Raw genomic sequence first — 17,571 nt, forward strand, 5'->3', positions numbered from 1 at the left:
ACCAAAATTGAATGCAGTGTTCTAAAAGTGGCCTAACCCAATGTCCTCTACCTGCTGTAACATGACATTGCAACTCCTATACACAATGCACTGACCTATAAGGGCAAGCATACCAAATGCTGTCTTCACTACTCTGTCTACCTGTGATTCCACTATCAAGGAACTATGAACCTGTACCCAATATCGCTATAGTGGTTGGAAATTGGCTAGCTAGGTGGATCTCATAGAATGAGTTCCCTGATTAGGGCTGTCAACCAGGTCCAATCAGGGAATTTTGGCTGACAGACATAAATAGTGTCGAGAGTGTGGTGCTGGGAAAGCACAGCAGTTCAGGCTGTATCCAAGGAGCAGGAAAATTGATGTTTTGGGCATAAGCCCTTCACCAGGAGTGAGGCGTGTGGGCCGGGGGGGGCTGAGAGATAAATGGGAGGGGGTGGAGCTGGGGGAAAAGTAGCTGAGAATGGGATAGATAGATGAAGGTGGGGCAGAAGATGATGGGTAGGAGAGGAGGGTGGAGCGGATAGATAGGAATGACGATGGATAGGTCAAGTCGCCGGTGCCAAGTTGGAAGGGTGGGACTGCAATAAGGTGGGTATAGGGGAATGAGGAATCCTAATTGATCCTGTGTGGTTGCAGGGTCCCAAGTGGAAGATGAGGCATTCTTCCTCCTCTGGGTGGTTAGGGTTTTGGTGATGGAGGAAGCCCAGGACCTGCATGCCCTTGGTGGGAGTGAGAGTATTCAGCCAAGGGCGTTGGGGTTGGTTGGTGCGGGTGTCCCAGAGATGTTCTCTGAAATGATCTGCAAGGAGGCATCCTGTCTCCCCAATGTAGAGGAGACCACAATGTGCAACGGATAAAGTTGATGACATTTGTGGAAGTAAATTTCTGCCAGATGTGGAAGGATCCTTTGGGGCCTTGGATGGAAGTGAGGGGGGAGGTGTGAGCACAGGGTTTGCACTTCTTGCGGTGGCAGGGCAAGGTGCCAGGGGGGTGTGGGCTGGTAGATGATGTGGATCTGACAAGGGAGTTGCAGAGGGAATTGTCTCTCCGAAATGCTGATGGGGGTGGGGGAAGGATGTATAGCCCTGGTGGTGGGGTCTGTTTGTAGGTGACTGAAATGGTGGAGAATGATGCAATATATATAGAGATTGGTAGGGTGGAAGGTGACCAGGGGATTCTGTCCTTGGTGTATTGGGAGGGGTGAAGTTCAAGGGTGGAGGTACAGGAAGTGGAGGAAATGCCCTGGAGGGCACCATCAACTACGTGGGAAGGGGAGTTGCAGTCTTGGAAGCAGGAAGCCATCTGGGATGTTCTATGGTGGGATTAGTCTTCCTGGAAACTGATGCAGTGGATGAATTGGGAAGAAGGGTTGGTGTTTTTACAGGAGGGGGGTTGGGAGGAGTTGTACTCAAGGCAGCTGTGGGAGGCGGTGGGTTTGTAGTAGATGTGAGATTAGTCGGTTGCCGGAGATTGAGATGGAGAGGTCCAGAAAGGGGAGGGAGGTGTCTGAGATGGTCCAGGTGAACTTGAGGTCTGGGTGCAAGGTGTTTGTGAAGTTGATGAACTGTTCGATCTCCTCGTGGGCGCACCAAATCTTAAACACCCAATGCCTAGAGGAAGAACGCCTCATCTTCTACCTTAGGACACTGCAACCACACGGAATTTCACCAGTTTCCCCCTTTCCCCTCCCCCCAACTTATTCCCAGACACAACCTTCCAACTCTGCATAGCCCTCTTCACCTGTCCATTGTCCTCCCTATTGATCCGCTCCACCCTCATCTCCTATCTATCACTTTCTCCCCATCTTCATCTACCCATCTTTTCAGCTACCTTCCCCCAGCCCCCTCACATTTATCTCTCAGCTCTCTTCCACCCTCCGACACACAAGCCTCGTTCCTGATGAAGGACTTATGCCCGAAACGTTGATTCTCGTGCCCACGGATGCTGCCTGACCTGCTGTGCTTTTCCAGCACCGTACTCTTGACTCTGATCTCCAGCATCTGCATTCCTACTTTCTCCTGACAGATATAAACAGGAATGCCAAGAGTTCTGCTCACTCTAGGAGCTGGTTCTGTGCTATCTCCGTCAGTGTCATGTACTATATATATGTAAATAAAGGGTGACTTGATGGGATACCAGCCTTCGTGGAGTTATTTCAGTCTTTGTTCAGCAACACTCCCAGGACCCTACCAGTAAGTGTATCACTTCTGATCAATCTTGATAATGGTCATTACATGCTAGAATGCCAGTCATAATGGCCTTTGCCATGCTTCTGCTACTCTTAAATTTTGTTTGTTCTTTGTAATACAGCTATATCTGTAATTCTACTCAGCAGAAACTACTGTCATCCTGTACCCTACAAGCCAACATTCATTGGAATAATATCACCAATCCTCTATTTAGCACAGATCAAAATGAGGACATACATTGATAAAACTAAACAATGAGTTGTTCCAAGCAATATGGTAAGTGAATGTTTTAACCAGAAGGGAAAAACAATGACTGCAGATGCTGGAAACCAGAGTTTAGATTAGAGTGGTGCTGGAAAAGCGTAGCAGTTCAAGCAGCATCCGAGGAGCAGTAAAATCCACGTTTCGGGCAAAAGCCCTTCAGGAATACAGACAGAGTGCCTGAAGGGTGGAGAGATAAATGAGAGGACAGTGGGGGTGGGGAGAAAGTAGCATAGAGTACCTGGGAGTTGCAGTGGGAGAGGGACTCCCTGAGATTAACCAGAAACTCCCTGTTTTAACCAGAACACAATCATCCACTGCAAAGACTTTGATTCATTTGCCTTATTTTTATTTGAACGCTGTAAGGATGAGAGTATGTTAATTTTATGCAATTTTATTTAATTGGACTCTGTTCAAAAGAATTTTCCAAAGTAAACCACCCTTCGTTTCTGGGCATTTTTTGGATTAGCTGATATTAGCTGGCCTGTTTCTAGTTCTATTTCCATTGCTGTGCTGTGCTATGCAAAATATGCTAAAGTGCAGATGGGTACTGCCACAGTTTCCTCACCCAAACCCAAGTGCAAATTGTAAACCATGATAATTAAGCGAAAGGCGTTCTTTACTCAGCATGCTTAGCGTCAAACAGTTCTATGCCTTAAATCAATTGCTCGCACAGAATGAAGAACATTTCTATCCGAGAAAGTTCATAGAGTTGCAGCACTTTTATGCATCTATGTTACAATATATTTTGCAATTCTGCAGGGACCAGATATGTTTACATTCTCTGTTCAAAAAGTACAAGGTGACACATTCAATTTCACAAGGAATGCTGTTTGATTAAGACGTTAGGGAAGTTGTTCTGTGATTCAGGTCTCTATTCCTGATGAAGGGCTTTTGTCCGAAACGTTGATTTTCTTGCTCCTCAGATGCTGCCTGACCTGCTGTGCTTTTCCAGCACCACTCTAATCTCGACTCTGGTTTTAAGCATCTGCAGTCCTTGTTTTTACCAAGTTGTTCTGTGATGTGTACTCAGTATAAGTTAATGGAGGATGCTTGAAAGAATTGAGAATAACCAACACTCTAAATTTCCGGACTGACTTGAGCATCTGATGTTTGAAGTTCTGCCAGTTTTAAATTAGTGGACTGACTTTAGCAGTGAGCACCATGTTTCCAAAGGCTGGAAAATTCATATTTATTAAACCAAAACTTAACTTGCTTAAATATAAGATTTATTGCATCTGCCATTGAGATTCCTTTATCTTTTCCAAGCAGCAAGGACAATATTCTTGGAAAAACTTAAAGAATGTTACTTGAAGTGCAACATTTGAGGTCCTTGGATTCATTAAGTGGAAGCACCAGACTGGTATAAATGTTTTGGATGTTGCATTTAAAAGTTCCTGGATAAAGTGCATAACACGTACTGATCTTACATATCTAACAATAACTTACCAGCAAGAAGCACCATATATAGAATTGTCTAAAAAAAAAAGCACAGGCCAAACTCGGAGAGATAAAAAGTTGTCTTGAAAATAAAGCTACTCGGCATCAAGCAGATTCTGAAAAAAAAATTACCTGAAGGTTCGATGTGAAGGTCTGTGATCTCTCAATGAAATAAACAAAAACGGGGTGGTACTTACCTTCTGAGCAAATAGCAATCCGCTGCAAACAAGTACCCATGAGATTCTCTCTCATTGGACAGTGGACTTCAACAATTCCTTCAATTAAAAATTCTCACTCTGTAATGATACCGCTGAGTTGCTTCCTTCTCTATCAAAGTCACAAAAGCCTTAAAACAGCTTTTGATGGGCGATGTGGGAGCTGATGACATCCCACCCAATGAGTTCAGCGACAGAGGGACTCTCATGGCCAGGGCACTCACTAGTCTCTTCTCCCTAATCTGGATTCTGAGCGCAATGTATCAAGACTAAAATACCTCTGCAACTCATCGCTCCAAATGGAAAGAGAGCGAGTACTTTCAACACTTCTTTCAACATCAGGAAAAATTCCAGCAAGCTTTTCCCTTACTTGGATTGTCACTCCTTGCGTTGAATCTGTAGACCAGAATCTCTGGCTGGCTTGCTTACAGGTGGGAAAACAGCAAATGTGAACTTATGCAGCATGTCACATTCAAGAAAGTCCCATGAAAAGAATAAGGACCTTAATTGGTGCTCTTGATTTAACTAAGGCTTTTGGCACTAAACTGTAAAGGTCTTTCATATATAAGTATCGGTGGTCCGGAAGGATGATGTGTCATTTGCTCATTTTGCAGTGGCATGATGGCTATTTTGCTGCAAGGCTGTGTTTTGTCTTGAACTCTCTTTCCCATCTTGTCACCAATGACATGCCAATACACAGTCAAAGATCTTGCTGGGCTGTACATATTCAATTCAAGACAGAGGGCAACCTCTTCAATAAACAAAGGCCCAGAGTTGGTACAAAGGTTAATCAAGAGCTACTGAGTCAATGAACTCATCTTTGCAGGCTACTACATTCTCATAGCACATACTCCAGTGAACATTTTGTGTTTTTTTTGTTGATTATTTCACCAGTCTGACAATATGTTTAAACACAGAGATCTTATATGAATCTTTTTCTGGCTATGTGCACAATGACCCAGAAGCTTTAAAACAGGGTGGCACGGTGGCTCAATGGTTAGCACTGCTGCCTCACAGCACCAGGGTGCCAGGTTCAACTGTCTGTGTGGAGTTTGCACATTCTCCCCGTGTCTGCATGGGTTTCCTCCCACTGTTCAAAGATGTGCAGGTCAGGTGAGTTAGCCCTGCTAAATTGCCCATAGTGTTAAGTGCATTAGTCAGAAGGAAGTGGGTCTGGTTGGGTTACTCTGCGGAGGGTCGGTGTGGACTGGTTGGGCCGAAGGTCCTGTTTCTACACTGTAGGAATCTAATCTAATCATACCCCTCCGTTCATTACAGAGGTTTTGGAAAGCTCCAAATATACAATACTCTGTGACAAAGTAAGCGTCACCTAGCAAAAGCAAGCCTTTGGAAAGAGCATGGCATTTGTATTGAACCAAAGATCAGAGTGTGTCAAACAGTGGTTCTTACATTGCTTTATTATGGTCAATCTACTGGTATTTCATAAAGCTAATAAAACCATTCCAGCTTCACTATCTGAGATCTGTTTGCCCCATCAAATGTTAGGACAAATTCCCAAAATAGAGGTTCTTCGAACGTGCGACATACTTGGTTTGTATATATAGTTGTCGGAACTCAGCTTTGCTGGGTTGGTCATATGGTTCACACAGAAGATTGTTAAATATTAAACAAGTAGTGTACAGCCTGTGAACCTTGCGAATCTGCACCACGCGATGTCCCAAACTTGGATATAAAGGTAATGGGAAAGCTGATTTACAAGTTGAATCTCAGGAACTGGTGGGGGAAGAAAGCAATCATAATGCCTTCCATTTTTTACAACACATTCAATTGGTGTGTTTTGTAACTATTTTATATAATTCTTTACTCCCACAATTAAACCGATGTTGTTTTCGCAGTATAAGGTGGAATACATACAGTTTTACATAATGACTTGGTGTCTTTCCAAGTTCAAGTGCAGAGGGACAAAAGTTACAGCCACTTCCTGCAGTATGTAAGACATTGCTGGGTAAATAGTAAAACCGATTGATGAATTTGATGAATGGGCTGGCTTGATTTTAAGTGCAGGATTCTCAGAAAATAGGCAGGCTTTAATGTAGTCCAGGCATCTGTACACTGCTTCACAATTACTGCCGAATAAGCCTCCAGTTTTTTTTTCACCAGAATAAGCAGATGGGATGCAATTGACTAGAATATCCACAAATTAAAATATTAAAATGGAATATTTTATTTCACTTTTTCTCATGCTAATTGACAATGGCTACATAAAGTTTCTAATATTATTCAGTGCAGGCAAAAAATAATGATGTCAAACATTGGAAATCTGAAATGCAAAAAAGAAAATGCTGGCTATACAAAGCTCAATCAAAATGAAGGGTCGCTCATAAATATTAATATATTTTATATTTCTGAAGATGCTGCATGTAGATTTCTACACTTCTTAATTTTTCACACTTTTCCCCATTTTTGGGAGGATGCACGTGCTTTCTTATTTATTGTCAAATTTTTCATAGCCTTTGTATCAATAAGGACTCCTGCAATGCTGCCCTCCGTGAGTCACCAGTATGTACCCAATGTAGATTTTCCCTCCAGTTTTTGTTTATCATTGTGCTCTCTTTCACTCAGTACTACTTAACAGTGCCATACCTTAAATTGACTCACTGTTGTGGAAAAGGCACAAGACAATTCCACAGTATGAAGAGTCCTCTAGTACAGTTTGCCATTCCACAATAGTGTGCCTACTTTTCTTAAAACACAAAAAAAGTTGAGTAGTTGCTTTTGAATCTAGTTTGAGTTTTTATTGTTTTGTTTGGGGAGGAGATTCTCAATATAATGTATTTATTTTCACAATTCTGTATTGGTATTTGGTTCAAGCTGTTCAGTGTAAACTCATTCAGTCTGTACAAAATAGCTAATAACGCAACTTACATTGAAGTGAGTGCACAATGAATTAGGGCAGACTTTTGAAAGCAAGTGCCAAATTGCTATCTCTGCCCATCTTGCATTACATTCCAAAATCAACTTATACCCCACATACAAAGGAATAGCAGTGATTGTTAGTGCATTTACAAAGCAGACATTCAAAGCGTGCCAGCAGTAATCATGGTACAATCCAAACATTAGCAATCTTTATTTAGACTTAAAATACCCTCTACCTGAATGTTATCAGGATCTATCTTCAGAGATAAGTCATCTTCATGCCAAACTTCCAAAACTTGATACAGCTGCCCATTTATTTCTCAGTTTTGTAACATCTCCGATTTCACAGACACATATTTTATTGTTGTGTAGTAGAGTTTGTGCTGAGATGCTGACATGGGCAGAAATTGTACTTGTTGAATGTGAATGCTGCTGTAAAAACACAATTGCTGTCTGAGGGGATGGAGTGTTTGGTGTGTGATTTAGCAATAAATGAAGAACATTTCCAATTTTTTCCCACTTAAATGTCAGATTTCCTGGCAGAATCCTTGCCCAAAATAATTCATCTTTAAAGGTGACTCCATTTGTATCATGATGATGGAAAATTTCTGATTTTTCCACCTGAAATGGCATGAGTACAGCATTTGGATTGGAGCTGGTGCAAAGGACAACCTCTCCATCCCTCTGTTCATAATGTGTACTGTGCACACTTATGACTGGATGAGACTTGCTACCAGAAGCTTCTGCTGAAAACAAATGGGATCTTCAGTTTGCTTCATTTGCAGACAAATGCTATCAAATTGCAAGTGGCAGGAGCTGTCAAGGTGACTTGGACACTCACTCTTATGTTTCAGACCTTTTTCAGCCTCTCAAAAATGACACTAGCAACATCATTCAATTTACAGGGCAAAGCTGTATGAAGCAGGTGAATGATGCCTTGTTTACTAATGTAAGGAATATTAGCATTGCATTCCATGACAGCAGTGCAATTGTGTCAAGAGTAAGGAAAAAACCTAACTGTAATTGGTGCAATGACTTTTTGTCCCTTGTGATTATTCCTGATAATCCTTGCTTTAGGACACCACCTCACAAACACTGGCTGTCGGTCATTGGGTCACATCTGCTACCCCTACCCTTATTCCCCACCCCCCCATCCCTGTCCCCAGTTTCCAAGATCTAGAATTAATTTAGTTGGAAATGTTTTCTTTTCCAAAAATGCTTTCCACTTTGAGGAGATGTTGCAGGACTAGAAATCCACATATGACATATTAGCCCACTTTCAGAAAGCACCAAATTTCAGTCTTTGTTTCTGCCTGGAATCTACTGTTAAAATTGTAATCTGACTGCCCTAAAAGCTCCAACAAAGGCAGCATTTAACAGAGTTTCCAAAGTAAAATTTGCTGTACACCCACCAACCCAGTCTACGTTTGAACTGGAAACCTCCAATTACAATGTTAACAGTGTATCTTTTAAAATCTCTTTGTTGATCCTTCCTTTGCTTTTTGTTTGGAAGTGAAGTGAGTTTCTGAATGCACAACTTTGTTATCACTAAGATTGGCTATTTCGTAACAACGTTTGATTCCACCTCACCTCAACCTACTCAAAGCTGAATCGCTTGCTTCTGTTACTTTTGGATTTGACTGTTCCAATGGCCGGCCTCCCATGTTTTGTTCTTCATAAACTTAAACATTGTAAACTGCTGTCAGCATTTGCCCCTGCGCGTCTTGACCTATCAAGGCTCCAAGTAAACCAATGTTGTGTTTCAAAAATCAAATCCTTCTCAGAACAGAAGAACTCTGAGTAGGAATAGGCTATTCAGCCTCTTGAGCCTGCTCCACCAATGACCGTGATCCTGGTTGACCTCATCTTGTCCTTACCTCTACTTTTCTGCCTAATCCTCATAACATTTTAACTTGTTTCTCACAAAAAAAATTGAATACCTTCTATTTAAATTTATGTGGTGTCCCATCAATCACTGCATTCCGCACTATTGAATTCCATAGATTCACAACCCATAGATTCCTCCTCATCTTAGTTTTAGATGTGCCAGCCTTCAGCCTAAAACTATGTCCTTTTTTTCTAGATTGCCTTACAAGGGGACATATCTGCTCCATGATTACTTGGTTAATCCCCTTTAGCATCTTGTGTATCTTAATTAGCTTCCCTCTCATTCTGTTAAAATTTAACAAGCATAGGCCTAAATGGCTGTATAGTACCATAACTACCTATTTCTATAATCTCCTCGAATCATACAACCTGACAATATTAGTACTCTTCAAACCTAGCCTTTTGAGAATCTCTCATTTTAATCACTTAATTAGCAGCTGTGTGAAGGCCCGAAGGACTGGAATTGCCTCTCTGCCTTTCTTCCATCCTTTTTGACACTGTTTAAAACCTACAACTTTGGCCAAGCTTTTGGTCTTAATATCTCTTCTGACCATCAAACTCATTTGGTAATGTGCCAATGAAGTCCTTTGGGAAATTTAGTTATGTTGTACAGGCAGTCTCTGGATTGCAAATGGTTCCTTTTTGGAGACTATTTGCAAGTCTATTTGTACATAAGTTGGAGCACATTGCGGGACAATATAAAGGAGCATTCGTAAGTAGAGGAAATATTATATGTCAGGTCTGTAAAATTACATCCCTTATGAGATTGTGTTCCTAAGTATATGTGTTTGTAAGTTGGATGTTCGTAAATCAGGGAACGCCTGTAATTGTTACACACTGTTGCATGTGCGTAGAGAATTGCAGACTGTGTCCTTCCTTTACTGGTATTTGTTTACTGTATATGCTATAATTTAATACCATCCTTGCACCCTAGATGTGGAGTATGCAAGCTGCTTGGTTACATTGCTCTCAGTGTATGATTTTAAGTGATGCACTGATTTCGAAGACAATCTTTCCAGGAAGCATGCTGTCAGTCTGAAAAAGCCACTTAGAATTTCCTGTTTTTCTTTTAGAAATTCTATGATTATATAGCAGTTGTAAAGAAAAATGGGTTGTTTTTAATTCATATGTATTTCATCGGAATTGATAAGGGAAATAAACAGTTATTAGATTTTTATTGAAACAGTGTTGATGCTTTTGTATGTTCATCTAACTGACAATGTTGAAGTAATTAAAATTCCTAGGACCATTTTTAATTATTTGGTATAATTTCGTACATATGAGCCATGGCTTAGTTGTTTGCATATTTGCCACTGACTCCTAAGGTCCCGGGTTCTGATCCTGCTTTCGGACTTGAACACAAAATCAAAGCTGACTCTCCTGTGCAACTCTAAAGAATTACTGCAAACTCAGAGCCCCTTCTGTCTGTTCAGGTAGATTTAAATATATGCCATCTCTCTATTTTGAAGAGGGTTGTGGGAGTTATCCAATGTTATCCAATATTGTGTATTGTCCAATATTATCCCTCAATCAGGAGCATCAAAATGGATGATCTGGTCCTTTGCTCAGTGCTGTTAATGGGAGCTTGCAGAGCGCAAAATTCTGCCTTTCCTAAATTACAGCAGTGGCTGCACTTAAAGGAAGTACTTCATTGGCAGTGAAACACTCAGTAGTTGTGCAAAGCACTGTTTAAACACCAGCCAACACAGGCAGTACGTGGTTGAAAATTGAGTGACTGTGATCATCTCAGCCTATCCTTATATGCAGCAAACTGGCCTGATGCAATTTTCAGGTGCGTTTTGCAAATCAAATAACAATTCGTTCTGCTCAGTTATATTAGATGTAGATAGCCCAATTGGTTATTGATTCTGAGTGGGACTACTGCACGTAATCCTCTTCTATTAATAGAGTGCGACTGGCCTGTTCCCTATGCTCAACACCTCTAAGGGTCTGCTGTCTCTTGTCATCTGAATTGACAGAGATTGATTTTTCTACCTTCACAGAATTACATGGCTCAGGTTTTTTGACATTGACTTTGGCTCATAGTATGACATCGCAGAGGAAGGCCATTTGGTCCTTAGTGTGTATGCCAGCTCTCTTAGCCTTATTACCTCACCTTTTCCCTACAACCATACAATTTTTCTTTTCAGATAATTATCTGATTGGTTTTTGAAGGGCTTGTTTGAATCTACCTCCATGCTCTCAGGCAAGGAATTAACCATTTTCAGTGTAAAAACGGTTTTCTAATGCCACAATAAACTGAAACTAGTGTCTTCGGGTTTCTCCCTATCTATTCTGTAAAGGCTCTTCATTATTTTGAACATTTATATCAAATATTAGTGTTTGAATTTCCTTCTCTAATGAGAATAGCCTCACATTTCCCAGTACAGATATATGTAACTGAAGCTCCTCTTCCCTGAAATTATTATCATGAATTTTTCTGCACACTCTCATGGCTTCACATTTTCCTTAAAATGTGGTCTTTGAATTGTACACAACATTTCACTTGAGGCTGAACTAGAATTTTATAAAAGTTTGCCATAAACTCCTTGCTTTAGCAACTTATTGCTATTTATGAAGCCAATACCCTGGTCTGTCTTATTAACCACCGAACTTGCCCTTTCACCTTCAACATTTCTGCCAAGGTTCATCTGTTACACCCTTTCAGAATTGAATTCTTTTACTTCATATTGCTGCCTGTATTTTTCCAACCAAAGCAGATCATAGAATCCCTGCAGTGCAGAAAGAGGCCATTCGGCCCATTAAGCCATTAACTGCCCAGATCCTCCCCTTATCCTATCGTTTCATGCTTTTCTGTTTAATTTCATTTGCTGTGTGCCCAGGCATTCCATCAGCTCTTCTATGTCCTTTTGAAGTCCATCTTATTTCCGAGTTTCATGTTATCTGAATTTTTAAAAACGTGTGCCCTGCCTGCATGCTGAAATTGAGTTCATTCATTTAGGTCAAGTGAAGCAATGTTGCAAGTTTTGACTGCTGAGGAACGCTATACTTCTTGCACCAATTTGAAAAACAATTGTTTCTTGTCACTTGCGCAATTTTACACCAATGCTTCCACTGCCCCTTTTTATTCCATGGCTTTGACTTTGCTGACAGGCCAATTATGTGGCACATGATTGTATGCTGTGTTAAAGTCTGTGGAGGAACTCATGTGGTGTCCCTAACTTTGAACCAAGAGGCCCAGGTTCAAGTACAACCTGCCTCAGAAGGGTGTTGTAACATGTCTGAACAGGTTGTCCAGACAATATCTACACCATATAAATTAGGGGGCTTTTGTGGTACAATGGTAGTATTCCGACCAGAAATTCCAGGTTCAAGTCCCACCTGCTCCAGGAGTCTGAATAGGTTGATTGGAAAACATCTAGACACGAGACTCTATCTCCATCTCTCTTTAGTGGGCTCTTGTGGTACAGTACTGATACCCCTACCTCAGGGTTACAAGACTCAGGTTCAAGTCCCACCTGTTTCAGAGGTATGTCATAATATGTCTGAACAGGTTGATTAAAAAGATCTAATATTATTTCTTATTTCCTATTCTGACAGTATTGTGTTTTCATCATCATTCAGCACTTTGCAAATGCACCAAAGTTCCTACAGGCATGATCACTTTATTAAAATAACTTTATTGTATTATAATATGTCAGTGAAAGAATTTAATTTTTAGAAAATATTTTATTAATCGAGCATTGCTTGCTGTTTGAGATTGTCTGACCCTTTTAAATTGCAGCCTTTCAACTCAATCTGATGTAAGCTATTATTCATTACCTAACTTGTGCCTTGTACGCTCAAAGTCAGAACATTTACAGAGTTGATTCAGCAGATAATTCTCTTGAAGCACAAGCTGAGTATTGCAGATAATGCAAAGAAATCTGCAAAAATCAACATTGATAAGGGAAAAACTGCAAATATTCGAATGCTATCTAAACAGAGCACTGAGGGCTAACGTCAGGTATATATGGAGTTTTGATGAGAGATCAGTTGAATTTTCTTATTTTGTGCTCAGTTATCAAAAGTTTTCATTCTTTTACGACTTAGCAAAAATTATTTCGAGTTACATGATAATATGCTGAAATTCCTCTTGGAGAATAAAGGTTAGTTATCTAGTGATAGGTGGAGAAAATAAAGCGTCGTGGTTTGATGTACTACAAAAAGAGTTGTGTCATACAATGGAATCAGCTGTTTTCCACCCTGTTCCATGAATCGATGGGCTGAAACTTGGCTTGAAGACACATTAAGATGAGGTACAATTTTCTAGAGCAGTAGAGAGCAATTGCAAAGTTTTCAATCCAAACTCTTATACTGGGGGATGAAACTATGCTTTTAGTGAAAATCAGAGTGTCTGCTTTCCCAGCCCCACAGGTACTGCATTAAAAAAAAATTGCAAGAAACATGCAATGCGTAGAAGGCAGATTGTGGTTTGAAAATTAGTTTGAAAAATGTGCTTGATTTACTTGGGCAGTGGATTGGATGTTTGATGTATAGCACTGGAGCTTTTGGAGATGGAGACCTTGTTGAGACCATTGGAGCAGTCAAATTTCATGGAGATGTGTTAGAGTTAATCAAAATTGAGGGTGAAAGAGGTGTAGGTAGATTATGTTTCAGAGATGAAAATAATTTGGAATGACGGAATGGGTGTGGTGTAGAAGGTTCAGTGTGAATCAAAGAGGGCAAGGACATTTAAACAAAGAATTATAAATGTTCATCATTCTGCAGTTTAGAAAAACAACTTTATGTAGTGCCTTCTAATGCAATAAAATGTCCCAAGGCACAGTTTAGGAGTGTTATCGAAAAGCTTGATCAAAAAGGTAGATTTTGAGGGGGGAGAAAAGAAGAAACTGAAGTTGGGAGGCTGAGCTGTATTGTGTAGAGAAGGCCTAAACAATTAAGTGGAGCAAGTAAATTTGAGACATACAAGAGGCAAAGATTAATGGAGTACAGATATCATGGAGGGATGTGGTACTAGAAGCAATCACGAAGATGAAGGAGGGAGCAAGACGGTGAGAGATTTGAAGTCAAGTTGAAATTTCTCAAAACCAGATGTTGTTTCACCATATTCCAAGTTAGATCAATAAGCACAGGGGTGACAGAAATTGCGCTTGCTGTCAATTAAGACATGGGTAGTGGAGTTTTGAATGATCTTGAGTTTATGGGGGATGGGGAGGTCAGTCAGGAGTGCATTAGTATCATCAAACTGAGAGGTAAGAAAGGCAGGTGAACTGAGATGGGTAAAGGTAGGTGGTATTGTACAGATGGAAATTGGGGTTCTTAGTGGGGGTGTGAATGTGGATTTGGAAGCTTATCTCGAATCTAGAGTCACAGAAATTTGCAGAAAAAGGTTTTAAATACTGTATGTTGGAGAAGTGAATTGCAGTTTTGGATGCAGTTTAAAATCAGCATTTGCTTACAAAGGGAAGGTAAAACAAAAAAAGGATTTCAAGCTATTTCCTTGCATTTCCGCGAAATAAAATATGTTTGCAGTCTCTGAATCATCGGACCCTGAGGAAGATAGGGTCTCCTGAGAGGATTTGAAAGGATGTACTGGGATAAGCTGGAATTAGGAAAGAAAATTCATTCAAGACTGAAAAGATTTTCTTTTTCTGAGGGTTGTGTTTTGTGGAATTCTATTCCTCAGAGTAGTGAAAGCATGATCATTTAATATTTTTAAGGCTGAGTTAGATAAATTTTTGACTGACCTTAAGGAAGTATAAAGGTTAAGGTAAGACAAGAGAGGCTACAATCAAATCAGCCATGTCAAATCAAGTAGGCTTGAGAGGTCAAATGGTCTATTCATGCTCTAAATTCCTATGTCCGTATGTTAATAAAAGCAGCCTCAAATATATCAGTTATATGCTGTTACTAGGACCTGCTGTTACTTGTGTTTGCACGTTGGTGTGTCTGTGTTATTTTGAAACACGTCTTGAATTGTCTTTTTGCAAGTACATGTACGAGCCTGGGAATGCCAAGCTCATTGAGTCATTTCTTAGTTAAACATACAGGAAGGTCGCCAGCTCAGCTGCAAAAGGAGGGTGTGCCTATCTCAAGAGTGCTGGCTGCAAATAAAGTTTGCTGCCTCCATATATAGCTATCTAACCGACAGTCAATTGGTGTTTTGATGTTGTTACGCAGTAGACTTAAAATACACAAAGTAATATAGATGTTCAGGATTGGCTCATGAAATGTAGGTACTGGTAAGCCCCACCTGCTATTAACTATTTGAGCTGTGCTAAGAATTTTTAGATCTCTTTTCACCAGCTTAGGTTTCAGCTTTGTCTCCTTCATTGAAATATTCCTTATTTACACATTATTCGGAGCCATAGATTCTGGAACGATGGTGCTGAATACTGAAAGTGGTGTTGGTAAGTTTAAAAATATTCCAGGAAATCCTTTTCCTTTTTAGATAATCACACCGGTGACTATTAAGATGCCTGTTTAGTCTTCGTATTAGTACATAAATTTGCTTATGTCTGTAATTTTGGTAACAATATCAAATACGTGAATAAAATTATGGATATATAAATGATCGTTTTAATTATTATCATAATTATAACTTTTGTAGGCTTACAAAATGAAAAATAATCTTTGTTTCAGGAGGGATGGGGGAGTTATGGGAGAAGAGGTTAAATCTTGCATTAAATCAAGAGTTAACCTTACTTACTTTATAACTTGGAAAAAGTAAGGTCTGCAAATGCTGGAGATCAGAGTCAAAGAATATGGTGCTGGAAAAGCCCAGCCGGCCAGGGAGCATCTGAGGAGCAGGAGAATTGACTTGAATGAGCTCTTCCTGAATGAGCTGATTACTGATGAAGGCTTATGCTTGAAAAGTTCATTCTGCTCCTCGGATGTTGCCTGACTGGCTGTGCTTTTCCAGCACCACACTCTTTAACTTTATAACTTGCCAAGAATGGAGCTACACCTTACTTTAAATAATGAACATCATTGTTTTTGAACTAATTAATAGAACATTTAATGGGTGAAGCAAGCTTTTAGATCCAAGTTATTATCAGTAACAACTGAAGTTTCTCTTTGGTATAGTCTTCCTTAATTTCTTAAAAAGAAAGTTAAATCATTGATTTGTGAGCATTACATTTGTGAAGCATTAACATTTTATCTGAGAGTTCTGTAAGAACCATATTGTGAAGGGCACAATAGAGGCTGTGTTTCAACTTGTTTGAGACAAACATCACAGTATGTCAGACTATTACATTTTACATCTGTTGTATATGGGATGTGTTAATAACTTTAATTGGTATGAATAGTTTGCTGTACTGAAAAAAATTAGGATGCCTTTAGAGAAATTGATTCAAAACACGTAAATTAGAAATTATTTGTCAATGTTGAAATGGGTTACCCGGCCTTGATGGTAGCTCTTTTAAGCATTTATGTTCAGAAAGCACAGAGCAATCAAGGGATTTTGTTTGGATGGCCAACATCATCAAGTTGAAAGGTTTAATTCTACTTTAGCATGTTGTTTTAAAAGCAAGTTTTGGAAGCTAAATAATCATTGGATGGCTTTAAAACATTTTGACTAGGTAATTTGTAACACAACATGCTCCTCTTTATAGTTTTATAACTAAGAATGGCATATCTCTTCATTCTATGAGGATCCTTTGCTTTCATGTGGTGTGGTATGTGGGAATTTTAATGTGGTTTCTGCTTTCCTCGAATGGCATATTAGTTCATTAAATGTGAACTCCACTAATTCTGCCTTTTTCATGGTTTTGGACAAGTTTTAGTTTTTTTCTGCTATTGCAGCTGATGTTCCATTGTGTCTGATGTATTGTATTGAGTTGATTTAATTTGGAAAGCACTGTCAAAAAGTCATTATAACCGTGCCTTTCTGAGTTCCTTTCCTGACCTATAGTACCTTACCATATTGTTATGTACCTTGAAAAGCCTCATCTATCACAACAGCTTAAGTCATTCATCCTATTTGCCTCTCAAACCTCTTCCCAACCTTTTGCCTCTACATTCCTAGTTTGTACGATATATTTGGATAATTTGGGTTTGTCAATTTCCATATGTTTGCAGTCCCATGGAGTGCCTTGAATCATTTTACTACATTAAATACAATTCTTATGTGCAACTTAATTTTCAGCCTAATAAATGCTATATTAATTACTTAATCATTGTTCCAGTGCAGTGACAGGGACAAAAAATTTGAACATAGTATGTATATTTATTATAGAGTATACAGCACGGACACAGGCCATTCAGCCCAACCCATCCATGCTAACCAGGTTTCCTAAACTGAACTTATTCCATTTGCCCACGTTTGGCCCAGATCCATATAAACCTTTCCTATCCGTGTACCTGTTCGAATGTCTTTTAAATGTTGCAATTGTACTACATCCATTACTACTTCTGGCAGCTCATTCCACACACCTTCTGTGTGATAAGGTCGCCCCTCTGGTCCCTTTTAAATCTTTCCCCTCTCACCTTAAACCTATGCTCGCAAGTTTTAGATTCCCCTACCCTGGGGAAAGACTTGGCTATTCACCTTATCTATGACCTTCATGATTGTCTAAACCTTTCTAAGGTTATACTTCAGCCTCCTGCTCTGCAGGAAAAAAAAAGTCCCAGCCTCTCCTTATAACTCATGACTTCCAGTCTCTAACATCCTTGTAACTTTTTTTTTTGTGTGCCCTTTCCACTTTAATAATATCCTCCCTATAGCAGGGTGACCA

The 17,571-nt window shown here is 39.8% G+C and overlaps 1 protein-coding gene across 3 annotated transcripts in view; it reads left to right on the forward strand.

Moving 5' to 3' along the window:
- The window catches only part of cyth1b (cytohesin 1b), a 232,117-nt gene that overhangs the window by 92,155 nt on the left and 122,391 nt on the right, over positions 1–17,571 (forward strand). The window contains exon 1 of one of the 3 annotated variants that reach the window (XM_043714920.1): positions 15,105–15,243. The exons of the other annotated variants lie outside the window; for them this stretch is intronic. Within the exon in view, the coding sequence (XP_043570855.1) occupies positions 15,216–15,243 (28 nt within the window). The 5' untranslated portion in view covers positions 15,105–15,215. Of the gene's footprint in view, positions 1–15,104; positions 15,244–17,571 lie in introns of those variants that run through there. 3 annotated transcript variants of the gene reach the window in all.

This window comes from Chiloscyllium plagiosum, chromosome 24, assembly GCF_004010195.1.
Source record: "Chiloscyllium plagiosum isolate BGI_BamShark_2017 chromosome 24, ASM401019v2, whole genome shotgun sequence".
NCBI lineage: Eukaryota > Metazoa > Chordata > Chondrichthyes > Orectolobiformes > Hemiscylliidae > Chiloscyllium > Chiloscyllium plagiosum.